At 39.9% G+C, this 14,945-nt stretch overlaps 1 protein-coding gene across 1 annotated transcript in view; it reads left to right on the top strand.

The window, feature by feature from the left end:
* Positions 1 to 14,945, top strand: part of LOC139767166 (propionyl-CoA carboxylase alpha chain, mitochondrial-like) — a 140,371-nt gene that overhangs the window by 79,406 nt on the left and 46,020 nt on the right. Inside the window, exons 10-11 of the mRNA XM_071696198.1 lie at positions 3,154 to 3,298; positions 9,060 to 9,196. Of these exons, the coding sequence (XP_071552299.1) occupies positions 3,154 to 3,298; positions 9,060 to 9,196 (282 nt within the window). The remainder of the gene's footprint in view (positions 1 to 3,153; positions 3,299 to 9,059; positions 9,197 to 14,945) is intronic.

Raw genomic sequence — 14,945 nt, 5'->3', positions numbered from 1 at the left:
GTGGAAGATGAAAGCCGGCAAGGCAGCAGGTTTGGATGGTATTGCAGTGGAATTTATTAAAAAAGGGGGTGACTGTAATGCTGACTGGTTGGTAAGGTTATTTAATGTATGTATGACTCACTGTAATGCTGACAGGTTGGTAAGGTTATTTAATGTATGTATGACTCATGGTGAGGTGCCTGAGGATTGGCGGAATGCGTGCATAGTGCCATTGTACAAAGGCAAAGGGGATAAGAGTGAGTGCTCAAATTACAGAGGTATAAGTTTGTTGAGTATTCCTGGGAAATTCCATGGGAGGGTATTGATTGAGAGGGTGAAGGCATGTACAGAGCATCAGATTGGGGAAGAGCAGTGTGGTTTCAGAAGTGGTAGAGGATGTGTGGATCAGGTGTTTGCTTTGAAGAATGTATGTGAGAAATACTTAGAAAAGCAAATGGATTTGTATGTAGCATTTATGGATCTGGAGAAGGCATATGATAGAGTTGATAGAGATGCTCTGTGGAAGGTATTAAGAATATATGGTGTGGGAGGCAAGTTGTTAGAAGCAGTGAAAAGTTTTTATCGAGGATGTAAGGCATGTGTACGTGTAGGAAGAGAGGAAAGTGATTGGTTCTCAGTGAATGTAGGTTTGCGGCAGGGGTGTGTGATGTCTCCATGGTTGTTTAATTTGTTTATGGATGGGGTTGTTAGGGAGGTGAATGCAAGACTTTTGGAAAGAGGGGCAAGTATGAAGTCTGTTGTGGACGAGAGAGCTTGGGAAGTGAGTCAGTTGTTGTTCGCTGATGATACAGTGCTGGTGGCTGATTCATGTGAGAAACTGCAGAAGCTGGTGACTGAGTTTGGTAAAGTGTGTGAAAGAAGAAAGTTAAGAGTAAATGTGCATAAGAGCAAGGTTATTAGGTACAGTAGGGTTGAGGGTCAAGTCAATTGGGAGGTAAGTTTGAATGGAGAAAAATTGGAGGAAGTAAAGTGTTTTAGATATCTGGGAGTAGATCTGGCAGCGGATGGAACCATGGAAGCGGAAGTGAATCATAGGGTGGGGGAGGGGGCGAAAATCCTGGGAGCCTTGAAGAATGTGTTGAAGTCGAGAACATTATCTCGGAAAGCAAAAATGGGTATGTTTGAAGGAATAGTGGTTCCAACAATGTTGTATGGTTGTGAGGCGTGGACTATGGATAGAGTTGTGCGCAGGAGGGTGGATGTGCTGGAAATGAGATGTTTGAGGACAATGTGTGGTGTGAGGTGGTTTGATCGAGTAAGTAATGTAAGGGTAAGAGAGATGTGTGGAAATAAAAAGAGCGTGGTTAAGAGAGCAGAAGAGGGTTTTTTTGAAATGGTTTGGTCCTATGGAGAGAATGAGTGAGGAAAGATTGACCAAGAGGATATATGTGTCGGAGGTGGAGGGAACGAGGAGAAGTGGGAGACCAAATTGGAGGTGGAAAGATGGAGTGAAAAAGATTTTGTGTGGTCGGGGCCTGAACATGCAGGAGGGTGAAAGGCGGGCAAGGAATAGAGTAAATTGGATCGATGTGGTATACTGGGGTTGACGTGCTGTCAGTGGATTGAATCAGGGCATGTGAAGCGTCTGGGGTAAACCATGGAAAGTTGTGTGGGGCCTGGATATGGAAAGGGAGCTGAGTTTTCGGGCATTATTGCATGACAGCTAGAGACTGAGTGTGAACGAATGGGGCCTTTGTTGTCTTTTCCTAGTGCTACCTCGCACACATGAGGGGGGAGGGGGATGGTATTCCATGTGTGGCGAGGTGGCGATGGGAATGAATAAAGGCAGACAGTGTGAATTGTGTGCATGGGTATATATGTATGTGTCTTGTGTGTGTATATATATGTGTACATTGAGATGTATAGATATGTATATTTGCATGTGTGGACGTGTATGTATATACATTGTGTATGGGGGTGGGTTGGGCCATTTCTTTCGTCTGTTTCCTTGTGCTACCTCGCAAATGCGGGAGACAGCGACAAAGCATAATAATATAATAATAATAATAATAATAATTTGGGTTTTCTTATTTGGCTCTCGTGAGGCAAAGTTGTTATACTGCATGCTTCAACCTTGTGAGTAGAAATGTATGTGACTAATGCATGGAAATATCTTCTAAAATGCCAGTAAGTGAATTCTGACAAATTAACACACCCTAATGCCTGGACAGACTTTTTAAACAGGAGACCCCACATACAGGATACTTGCAATCAACACCCAGAAGTGAAACATCCCAAAAAGGGATATCAGCAGCTAATGGGTTAAACAGAGACAAGAAAAGTTAGAATATTAGTAGAAGTTGGCTGCTGTTTGAAGGTTATGTGTTTGTCATGTTTTGTAATGTTGCCTTCAAATTAGATTGATGCCTTTACCAGAGGATTTTGGCATCCCTCTGGATCATGCTTCATTTATAGTTAAAAGCAAAGTGTTTAGTATTGCCAAATCTGCAGATTTCAGTGAAGATGTGAAATGTGATTATCATAGCATCTGCACTTCTTCATCCCTAAGAGGTGCTCAGTGTGGCATTTGTGGATTTTGACATTTGATTTGGCTGGTATATTTATTGAACAACACCTGACGCCTCAGTTTCCCTTGTTAAAGACAAGGTATCACCACTTGAAACATGAGGAAAAGGAGGGTAAATTTCTTTTTTTGTTTAAGGGCAGACTATTATATGTTACAGGACCTTGGGTTTAAAACTAATGATTTCTAACTAGTAGAGAATGCTCCATAATCATCCCTCGCCTCATACATGTCTGGGTAGCCAAATCCTGACCCATACTGTGTACATGCTGACACTGTTATAGGCTTATGATGGTCAGAAGAGGTTAGCTTACTGTAGAAGGTTGCGCTTCTAACCCAGGAATTAGGCCTGACCACAGCACTGGAACTGGGGACTCTAGTTCTACAAATTTCATTCCCACAAAAATTGCACATGATCCACCCCCCATAAATGGGAATGGAGTTAGATAGAAGTTAGACAGATTAATAAATAGATAGATAAATAAATAGACTGATAGACAGATAGGTTAAGAAATAGACAGATAGATAGATATAGATTTTTAAATGACAGGATATTGATCCACATCTGCCAAGTGTAAAAGATTAATCCCTGAGATGTGAAGTATTTGTATTGTGTTTTTTTTTCTCAGGTAAGATGTGACAGTGGTGTTGAAGAAGGAAGTGAAATTAGCATATACTATGATCCAATGATATGTAAACTGGTGTGTTACGGAGACACCAGAGAAGAAGCAGTTGAAAGGAGCGTTAAAGCTTTAGATGCTTATGTGATCAGAGGTATGGAATCAATTTGTTTTCTATCTGTTATTATTAGATACATTCTTAATATTATTGGGTAGATCAGTAAAGTACTTTGCACAGTGGCAATATTGTAACCAATGAGGTAGGAGGTGCTGTTACTGTGGATAGTAAGAGAAGCTTGAAATTGGGAAAAGTTATTTTCAGTACTTTGAGGGGATACACTAGTTTAACTAGAATATCCAGGTCTCAAGCCATTTTCTCATGTCACCTTGTTATTACACCCCTTACGGGTGGAACTAAATGGGGTGGCATTGCCTGACTACATCAGGGCAATACTTTTAAGTTTAGACAAACTTCTGAGGAGTGCTGTCACTTTTTAGTTTCTTTTACAATTTTGGAGCCTTGCTGCCTCAGGAGACACTGTACTGGAGTTGCCCTCTGCCAGTGACCTGTCATGGGTGATGCACAAAAGGCTAAGAAGCGGCACTGGAGTGTACCAGTTATGCCGAAGATTGAAAGAGACAGTCGATTGAGGGTGATGGTGCTGAATATGAGTGGGATGACTGGTGAGAGTAAAAGGGGTAAGCTTGTGGAGGGGTTTAAAAGTCTTAATGTGGATATGCTAGGGATTGAGGAAACCCATATCCTAGGGTAGGGTGTGTAGAGTGAAAATGTTATGGGAGGGCATGGATGGAGGTTTGGTATGGACAGAAATGAGTGAAAATTACTGGGGAAGAGGAAAAGAAGGATGTGCAGTTATGCTATCACCAAGAGTGTGGGAGGATGTTACAGAGTGTAGATGGAATGGGTCAAGGATAGTGTTGGAGAAAGGAAAGATTGGGATTGTGAAGTATGCATGGATATATGTGCTCATGAATATGAAGACTGTACAAGGTGAGGATGAAACGAAGCTTTTCTAAAGAAATTTGAATGATTGTATAAACAGTTTTGAGAGAAATGCGTTTGTAGTTGGTGATATGAATGTGAAAGTGGGATGTGATAAAATTGGTGAAATAGTTGATAAATGGGAAGTGCCTGGAGTAATGAGAATGGGACTAATCTTGTGGTATTTGTGCTGAGAGCGGGTTTATTCCTTTCAAACACCTTTTTTCTGCACAAGATGATCCACAGATATGTATGGATGAGGAATGATGGAAGAAAGAGCAAAAGGCCGTTATTGACTCTATTGCAATGGATGAAAGATTGAGAGAGGTCGTGCTAGATGCTAGAATCGTGAGAGGATTCTTTGGAGACACCATTTTGCGGTTCTTGTGGGGATGAGGATCAAGGAGAAGAGGAGGTATGGTGTAAGGAAGAATGGAGAGGTAAAAGTGTTGGCAAGTGAGAAGATGAATCAGAAAAAATGCTGGGAGGAGTATGAGAGGAAGGTAACTGAAAGCTGAGATGGAAGTGTAGTAAATGTAGAGATGCAGTCATGTGTGAATGAGGTGTTTAAAAGGTTTAGAGAAATGCTATTAAAGGTTGCAGAATAAGTAGTTGGATACAAGGTAGTGAGACATAAGAACAAAAAGGGTAATACATGGTGGACAGAAGAGATGAGAAATGCTGTGTGTAAGAGAAGAAAAAGGCATATGGTAGATTGCTCAATAGGAATGTGCTAGTGGAAGTTCAGCACAGGAGGAGGAAAGAATACATAATATGTGAGCAGAATGTTAAGAAGCTGATAGAGTAGATGAAGATTTTGGAAGGAGGTTAAGTGAAAAGTTTTGGGATAATAAGACTATTTTAGAAGGAAGTGAAAAAGGAAAGAGGTCGATGTAAGAGTGGAAATGTCAGTGTGAGAAGTAAGAAGGGGGAGTTGTTGAATCAAAAGGAGGAAGTGAAAGGGAGATGGAAAGAGTATTTTGAAGAACTGGTGGATGTGTGAAAAGGGGAGGTAGCAGTTGTTACATGCATGGGTATGGAGGATGCAAGTGCAAGGGTTTAAAGCAAAAAGGGAGGTAAGAAGGGCAATAATGAGGTTAAAGGTAGGAGAGGCACCTGGAGTGGATGGGATTATGGCAGAAATGCTAAGTATGGAGGAGAAAGTGTGATAGAGTGGATGCATGGAAACAGAGGGTTGTGACTGGGGATTGGGTAAAAGCAATTATTATTCCTTTATTCAAAGGAAAAGGTGCTAAGGATGCATGTAGCAAATATAGGGGAATAATTCTGGGGATAGGGGAGAAAGAATACTTCCCACGTATTCCCTTCGTGTCGTAGAAGGCGACTAAAAGGGGAGGGAGCGGGTGGCTGGAAATCCTCCCCTCTCGTTTTTTTTTTAATTTTCCAAAAGAAGGAACAGAGAAGGGGGCCAGGTGAGGATATTCCCTCTAAGGCCCAGTCCTCTGTTCTTAACGCCACCTCGCTTATGGGGGAAATGGCGAATAGTATGAAAGAAAAGAAAGAAAATTCTGTTAAGTAGATCAGGAAAAGTGTATGCAAGAATATTAATTGATAGAGTGATGGAAGTGACTGAATGCTGAATAAGTTTGGGAAAAGGTAAAGGATGTATGGATCAGAGTTTTGCAGTAAGGATGACTGTGGAAAAGTATTTAGTGAAAGTTAAGAAGTTCTATGCTACTTTTATGGATCTGGAGAAAGTGTATGACAGAGTCAAGTGGAATGCTTTATGGAATGTGTTAAGGATATATGGTATAGGACAACTGTTGGATGGTTTGAAAGCCTTCTATAGAGGAACAAGTACATAAGAGTGGATGGAGAGCTGAGCAAAAGTTTTGTGATACATGGAGGTGTGGGGCAGGGCTGTGTGATGTCACCATGGCTTTTTAATGTATATATGGATGGAGTAATAAGAGAGTGAAACCAAAACTAGGGAAGGGCAGGTGCAGAGATGGAGTGTGGCTAGTGGCAAGCCTTTTTGTGGATGATACTGTGTTGTTTACTGAGAGTGAAGAGGAGTTGCAGAGGGTTGTAAGTGTGTTTTATGACATGTGCAAGCATAGGCGATTGAAGGTAAATGCAAGTAAAAGTAAAGTAATGTTGTGTGAAAGGTTACAGAGTGAAAATATAGATTTCATAAAACCATATAGAGTCAAAGAAGGAAGTGTATTAAATTTTGCTTTGGATATGGGAGAGAGAGAGAGAGAGAGAGAGAGAGAGAGAGAGAGAGAGAGAGAGAGAGAGAGAGAGAGAGAGAGAGAGAGACTGGGGGAAGTGAGAGAATTTAGGTATCTAGGAGCCTATGCCTCCCAATCATACAATATTGTGAGGATTACTATACCTTCTAACATGTCCCTTTTTGCCCTCTCAGGTATTGATTCCTCTTTCCAGACATTCTTGATCTCAGAACCTTTGCCCCGTCACCCAACTCATTTCAGTAACCATGATTCCATTTGATGCCTCTTTTACTCTCAGGTAACTGAAATGCTTTAGTTCCTCCAAAGTTTTCTCAAAACTCACTCTTTCCTCAGTTAAACTGTCTGTCTACTCTGCTAAACCTAATGACCTTGCTTTTATTCACATTTACTCTCAACTTTCTCCTTTCGCATACCTTTCCAAACTCAGTCACCAACTTATGAAGTTTCTCACTTGAATCTGTCGTCATTTCTGTGTTATCAGCAAACAACTGACTCACTTCCCAAACCCCTTTACCCCATACAGACTGCCTACTTACCCCTCTCTGTAAGACTCTTGCATTAGATCCTTCATCACTCCATCCATAATCACATTAAACAGCCATGGTGACATCACACACCCCTGCTGCAAACCAACCTTCACCTGGAACCACTCACTCTTCTTTCATCCTGCTTGCACACACCCATGATAAAAACTTCTCACTGCTTATAGCAGCTTCCCTCTCATGCTATATTCTTACAAGACCTTCCACAAGGCATCTCTGCCAACCTTATCATATCCTTTCTCCAGATCTGTAAATGCCACATTCAATCCTTCTATTTCCTTAAGTATTTCTCACACAAGTATTTTCCACACACATTTTTTAAGGCAAATGCCTGATCCTCTTCTGAAACCACATTGTTCCTTCCAAGTCTCATGCTTTGTACATACTTTCACCTTCTCAATCACCACTCTCTCATACAACTTACCATGTACACTCAAACAAGTGTAGTTTGAACAGTCACCTTTGTTCCTCTTGCTTTTATGCAGTGGCATTATACATGCATTTTGCCAGTCTTCAGGCACCTTCCCATGAGCTATACATACACCAAAAATAGACCAATCAACAACACAGTCACTCCCCTTCCATAAGAAATTCAACTGCAGTATCCTCCACTCCTGTTGCCTGTCACATTTTCTCTCAAACAAGGCTTTCACCCTCTTTCTTCTCTTCACCAAACCCCTTTCCATGACTTTCACCTCTCATACCTCAATGACCTAGACACCCAACATCTTCTTTCATGTCATCAGACTCATTCAACAGTGTTTCAACATACTCTTTCCATCTCCTCACCTTATCATTACTTGTTACCACTTCCCCTTTTGCCCACTTCTCTGATGTTCCCATTTGTTCTCGCTTTCCTTATTCCAATAACCTCCTTCCAAAACATCTTATTCTTCCAGAAGTTTACTGATGCTCACTCTCATTTGCCCTCTTTTTCAACCCATGCACCTTTCTCTTGACCTCTTGCTGCTTTCCCTTATACATCTCCCAATCATTTGCAGTCCCTCCCTGTGAGTACCATCCATATACTTCTTTTCTTTTTCACTGGCAACTTTGTCATCCCACCACTAACAACCCTCTCTTGCTGGTTTATTCTCATGTCTGAGTCTTATGATTAAGTTAGTAAGCATGTCTCCCAGTCACTTCACTGTTCATGGGCCTTTGAAAAACTAAGCTCGACTGTTATATGATATACATGGTAAGTGAAAGATTTTTGGCAAAAAATCTTAGGTTGACCATTTCTTAAGATCACTGGTAACACATGTATGATGAAATATACTTAAATAGTTTTTCAAAATAATGCTCCAAAAAAAGGGGTGTGTCTCATACAGGTGCATCTTAAATGTCACAAAATGCAGTTTATAATTTAGGATAGTTAGGAGATAAGATATTAAACAGCATTAATTAGACATTTATATACTGACTATAGGACAGTGCCTGTAGGACATAAAAACGAATGGAGTCAGTGCTTGGGTAGTAAGAATTTACCTGTGGTAGTGAATGATTATGAAGGTTACAGTGGAGTGAACATGAATAGTAAGGGTATAGTATGGTCTGGGTTTGGTTAATAAGATGAAATAGAATTAGTGTTTGGATGCATATATAGAATTAGTGTTTAGATAGTAAAGATAGGATGGGGTCATTGAGGTGCCAAATCTGTCTCCTTTTTATATTCATTTTTTGAGAGGACGTAGCTCACGGCTGGAGTGGTCTATTGCCATTTGAAAGGGCATTGCACCATTGATTTGATTTTGAAGTTAAAGTGATGCAGGCAGAGATTGTCATAGTAATATAATTAGTAATGGACATGTACAGATCATCCTTACTCGGAGAATACAGATGCTTCTTTGTTTAGATTTTATGACATCTTGCATATTATCTCAAAGCTTGAGAAAAATACTTTTGTGGTTTATTCGAATTGCTACTTGGTTTTGAATGCAGAAAGGCCTGCTAGATGTGGAAGTAAAAGTGTTTTTAAAGTCTATAAGAATTTTTCTCTAACAAATATGATCTCCACTCAGGTATGTAGCCTAACTTACAATTTAATTCACATTACCAGATCATATTTCTGTGTCTTAATGATCCCAGCAGGTCCATCGATGCTAGGGTCGGCCAAGTTAAATGGTCGAAAGTAATGAGAAATTTTTTCAACAGGTGTAACTCACAATATCCCCCTTTTACGAGACATACTAACTGAGGACTGTTTTCTCTCTGGTAACATTTCTACAAATTATTTACCAGAAGTTTATCCAGATGGTTTTAAAGGAAAACAACTGTCATCAAGGGAACAGGTAGGTGACAGCTTTTTTGTATATACCATATTGAGCTCAGGTGACTTTCTCTGACTTCATTTTTATGACAATGCTTTTCAGAGAAGGCAGATGCTAGTTCAGGAGAATATTCTGTCCATTAATTGGGGAGTAATGAATATTAAGAACAAGGAACAGGAACTAAGGGATAGATCTATGGTAGAGGGAAACAGCTGTAGAGTAGAGAATGAAGTTAAACAGAGGTCTGGGGACTCTGAATCAGATATATGGAGTAACATCAAATTGTACCATAGAGGGAGTTTAATCAACTGGAAACAGGACAGTAAGGAAAGTGTTTGTTGACCAGCTTACAGAATGCTTAAGAGGGCAAAGATTGTTCAAAATTAATCAGTATAGATGAAAATGCAGATTCTTGGTAAGATAAAAGCTAAGGAGAAAAAGTATTGTGAATTCAGGAGATAGCTGACATGTAGCCCTTTCATTAACCGAGAGAGACTGTTCAGAGTGAGGGTAGCTAATGTTAGTTGGAGATAATTCTTGAGCTGGAAGGAGAACAGCTTCCTAACAAAGAAAGAAGGATAGCTAAGAAAAGTGTGTGTCAAAAAGTTGCCTGATTTGATGAGATTGACAAATAATAGCTAGGATAGGCAGAACTGATAGATGCAGGTACTGCATAAAGGAAGGCAACTGGACTCCAGCTGTTTTTGGCTGAGTTGCAAGTGAAAAGCCACCTTGAGCAAGGCAGTAGCATGATAGCATCATCTTTTGATGAAGGGGAGTACTTTCCTGTTGAGGATCTTCTCACTTCAAGGAAGACATTCAATTACCTGTTGCTAGAAGTAGAGTGACCTTGAAGCTGCAGAGCCATTTAGTGAAAGGGGTCCTGAGGTTATATAATGATGATGCACATATGGATGACCACTGAGAATTTCTTCTGATATGGAGTTATGTAGTTAGGAAATGCAAAAGCTGGCAAAGAAACTTAACAAAATCTCAATTCAGTAGATGATAAACTAAGAGATGATTAAGACATAGCTAGAGAATTCAGAGAAAAAGAAATGGGAGGAATCACATGAAGCCAAATGGTGGAACAAATCTCTTACAGTACTAGCTCAGACGGGTCAAGATTGTCAAATGATATAAGCCTCACTTTAAAAATCATGTTGATGAACGTGGATGGACTGGTAGTAAATGATAAAAAGCTAGAATACAGGGAAAATGTCAGGGAAAGTGATCTTGATATAGTTTGTGTAATGGAGACCAAACCAATTAAAGAGGTAAAGTCTGGCCTTATCACTTCATAAAGGGATAGGAGATATGTCTATCTTAACATCTTAATGTTAGATTCTGAGAAACAGTAATGGGTGGCCCATTCAGACTGTATGCAATGGAAAGAATTATGAAGGAAAGAGATACCTAATGAAGCTGAAAAGAAATTGCAGTGATTCTGAAGTATGTAACATAAACAGTGAGGAACATTCAGGTTGATGATTGAAGCTCCCAAGAGATGGTAACATTCTGATAATTGGAAATTTCAGTTACAAATAAATAGACAAGCAAAACTTGGATTAGCCTGTAATTAGTCAGACACAGGTTCCTAGAATACATACTGGAAAACATCCTTTATCAACATGCCACTTAGCATACAAGGGTCACATGAAGTAATGAAATTTGAAAATATCAGATGAGACACTCGTTGGAAAAAGTGATCATGTAATGCCTGAATGTGATTATTTGATGAGGGAGGATAACCTTCCAAGACAAGAAGTACTGAGGCAACCCTGCATTTCAACCAATTAACTCTTAGGAAACATCTCTCAAAGAACTATTCATCATCACCTGCAAAAGGACCTTCACATTTCCTCCAGCAAGCCAACTGCCAAACCCCTGCTTATGAAAGACAAACTACTTGCATTTTAAAGAAATACAAAGACTGGAGTGAGTAGTAGAGCAAGATGTGTTCCAATGTAGGTTCCTACAGGTGTGTACAATCGAGGCAGGAAAGGATGAGGGGACAGGGTGCCAGCCTGTATGACTCGTTTCATAGTGAAGAGATTGAAGCACCCAGACAGTGTGATGATCTGGGGTTGCATTAGTGGTGCAGTAGGTAGGGGAGGGTCGTACTTCTTATCTAACGACAGTACAATGATGGAGAGCAGTACAGGAAGGTGCTAAGGGACTATCTGGCTCCCTTTTATGAGGTTCATTGGTGCAATCACTATTCAGGATATTGCCCCATGCCATTAGGCTAGAAAGGGGTTGAATTGGGTATCAGAGAAAAATATTTAACTGCTGGAGTGGATTGAGAACTACCCATACCTTAACAAAATTGAGAACTGCTGGAACCAGGTGAAAGTCAAGCTTGCTTCCTGTAACACCTCATCACTGCCTCTCCTCATTCAGAAGGTCAAGACTCTATGGACCCAAAACATGGACCTAGAATACTTCAGAGACCTTGCCAATTCCTTGCCCAGATATCTGCATATGGTAATCATGGCCTTAGAAAATATGACAAATTACTGAAATGTAAGTGTGACATTGCCTTAAAAAACAAAAAAAAAAAAGGGGGGGACAAGGTTTTTTTAAGCAGATACTGTACAAAGAATCAGTTAGGACATGGATACCATTAATTTGTAAAAATTAAGGGTAGAGATTCTGTGATTCTGTAGCCAGTCTGCATTTGAAAGGTGTAAGAGAACAGGAGACTAGGTCTGCAAGATAGAGTAGAAAGGAGGAATTCTAAAGTAAAATTGTAGATAAAGCAAGGGATGATTAAAAACTATTTCATAAACTCGTCAGGAACAGATATCAGTTGAAGAGCTACTGACTAGACTAAAGGATTTAGAAGGTAGAACTACTGTGGATGATAAAGAAATAGGCAAGGAGCTGAATGAATTAAGTTTTTCACTATGAAAGACACTATTGCCCTAGAACCATCAGTATTGGATGGAGAAGGTCTTGAAAGGCACTGAAACTGGAGAACTGCTCCTAGGGGAGCTCCTTTAGAGAGTAAGAGTTTTAAGAGTGGAGCCTTTATTTTTAACTCTTGCTTGTCAGGCAGCTGAGAAAGTGGCTAACATTCTTTTGTAATTATTATGGAGGGTAAAGTCTGGCATCTTTTGTGTGAGGATATGTCTTGGGATGATGTTGATTGCTTTATTGATATCTCTTGCCACTAATGCTGTGCAGAAAGGGGTTTGTACATAGTTAAATCTAAACAGGGAGTGTATTTGCATTGTGGTAAAGGAGTGATTTGGTATAAAGCCATGCAGTGTGGATGAGTGGGATATTTTGATTGATTCTCTTGTGGATATTTTTTAGGGTGTTTGAATAGTGACGACTGCAGCAACATAAGGTAGCAAAAGGGGGACTTGGGTGGTTTGGAGCATATAAGGTTGAGTATTGTGTTACAAGTGTTCTGAAGTTTAGGATTTTATTGTGTAACCAGGAATGGTTAAGGATATTGCATAAATGATTGAATTGCAATTGGTTGGAATTTTTTTTGAAGTATGATATACTGTCAGTGTTTGTTGCTAGGGAGTTCTAGAAGGTTTAAATTGTATTAAAAGTTGAGTAGTTGATGTGCTTTATTGGGGTTTGATAGATTTGTAGCTAATTTTTTGTAGTGTTTCATGAGATTGTTTGTTTTTCGATATTAGGAATATTTTTGGTTAGGATGACTGTGCTTCATGTGTGGGAGCTGGGGTGATGTAGGACATGGTGATTCCTTTTATCATTCACCAGCTTTGGTTGCTTTTAGCTTTATAATCCATTGTGTTAAGGAAGGAGTAACAGTTTGTTGTATAGGTTAGTGCTGTTGTTATTTACAGTCTAGAGTTGTTTTCTATCTCTGTTGGTGGTGAGTGGTTTTGTCTGGGCATGTCTTTTTTGTTGCATTTTATGCCCTTTTGGTATGTGCCTCTTGCTGGCTTGGTTGATGTCAGTAATGTGGGACTTGGCATGTTATGGGAATAAGAAATTATGTGTGATGAAGATTTGGAGCTTAGTGCTTGCCAATGCACATACTTATTGACTTACTTCCTATCTCAGGAGTCTCTTCTATCTTTCTGAGGCTCCTGCAGCACTCATGAAGGTGGCCACATCTTTTGTTCATGACTATAGGTCATAAAGTGCAGTGATATAATGTGCTGGGAGTTCAGGGCACTTAAGTAGTAAGTGCTTGGTGTCTTTTTTATGGTAGGGTTTAGGGATATGCTGAAAGGGTGTTTGTAGTGTTTTACTGTCCAGAGCATAGATATGAAAAAGTGACTCATGCTTGTCTGGGGAGTACGGCTTCTGATGGGTGTATATATTGCGGGATGGAGTTTAAGACTGAGATGGGAGGGTAGTTGTTTAGTGATTGTTGAGTTATTTAAGTGTGTATTTGTCTTGTCAATCTTATATTTATTGGGGGTACTGAGATCTGTGAGTACAGTTTACTTGAGTGAAAGGCAGAGGTAAGCTTTTTATTTTTACTTGGGTGTTCACAGTTAGGTATGGTGTGGTGTTGATGGGAGGGATTTAGTGCTGTTGCATAGAACTGAGTACTAAGCATTTTGAAGTGGGAATGTATTGGGAGAATCTTTGTTTCTTTGTGTAGGTGTTGAGTGTTTGAGGTAGCTAGGCTGTAGAGATTGTTTTGAGTGTACTATTTTGTGTGGTTTGCAACTTTGTTGTAAATGTTTTTGGGAGGACAGATGAGGCAGGTGAGATATAGTTTAAAGTCAAATGGATGAATTGTTTGCAGTGGATTTTAAGAAAATTCTTTTTCTTGTCCAGATCTGGTGACAGTTAGTGTTCTGATAGCATTTAATGTGTGTGTTGCATTTGTGTTAATGTTATTGGTGTGAAGTGAATTTCATGTAAATGTCATAAATGATGCCCTGCAAAATTGGTGTTTTGTTCAGTGGTGGTGATTATCCAGTCAAAGTGACTAGAGGGTGTGAGCTGGATTCGTGTGTCCAAGGTTAAAATTGGGAGATGCAGACATTCTGTTCTGGATGAGCTGTTTTTCCAGTTGTGTAACAGGTGGTCTGCATATGAATGGACCTTCATATTGCGGTTTGCTGGAGGCAGTGTTAGGTCATGTAAGATATTGAAGAGGGTCAGAGAAAGAACTATTCCTTGGGGATCTCCATTGTAAAGTTTAATTGTTTGTGGTGAGGCCATTATTATTGACTCTGCTATGGAGTCTAGCTATGAAATTGGGCAACCACTTTTATTCATGTTGGGAATAGTTTCAAATGCTTTGTAGATGTCTGCTGCTGCTGATACTGTGGAGAAAGAGGCTGTGGTTGGTTGAGGTTATCCTGGATATGTTGTAAGAGGTCAGTGTTTTGCATGGTGGTGGAATGCTTGGGTCTGAAATTGTGCTGTAGTAGTGAAAATGAGATGCTTTGTTTCTGCTGTGGATCAGTGTTTCACTGAATTTGGATTCTAAAGATAGAGCTGCTGTAGTGTTGTAGGAGGGGGAGTTAGGTGGTGAGGAGTGTTTTAGGACTGGCATTATGTTGGCAAGTTTCCAAATGTAAGAATTTTGTTGTGTAACCAGCAATGGTTGAAGATACCTGGAAATGTTTGGATTGCAGATGGGCTCTAACTGTTTTATGTGAAATTTTGATATGCTGTTGGGATCTGTGGTAAGGGAGTTCTTTAATGGTAATATTTGTATGTCTATTACCAATTCTATTCTTGTTTGGCATTGATCAACTGCATAACAGTATGCTTCTGATGTGGGAATTAATTTTGTAGGCCAGGGTCTGTCATCCTG

Source organism: Panulirus ornatus, chromosome 4 (assembly GCF_036320965.1).
Source record: "Panulirus ornatus isolate Po-2019 chromosome 4, ASM3632096v1, whole genome shotgun sequence".
In the NCBI taxonomy this organism is placed as follows: domain Eukaryota; kingdom Metazoa; phylum Arthropoda; class Malacostraca; order Decapoda; family Palinuridae; genus Panulirus; species Panulirus ornatus.
Note: the sequence above shows the minus strand (reverse complement) of the source record. Positions and strands in the feature narration are given on the sequence as shown.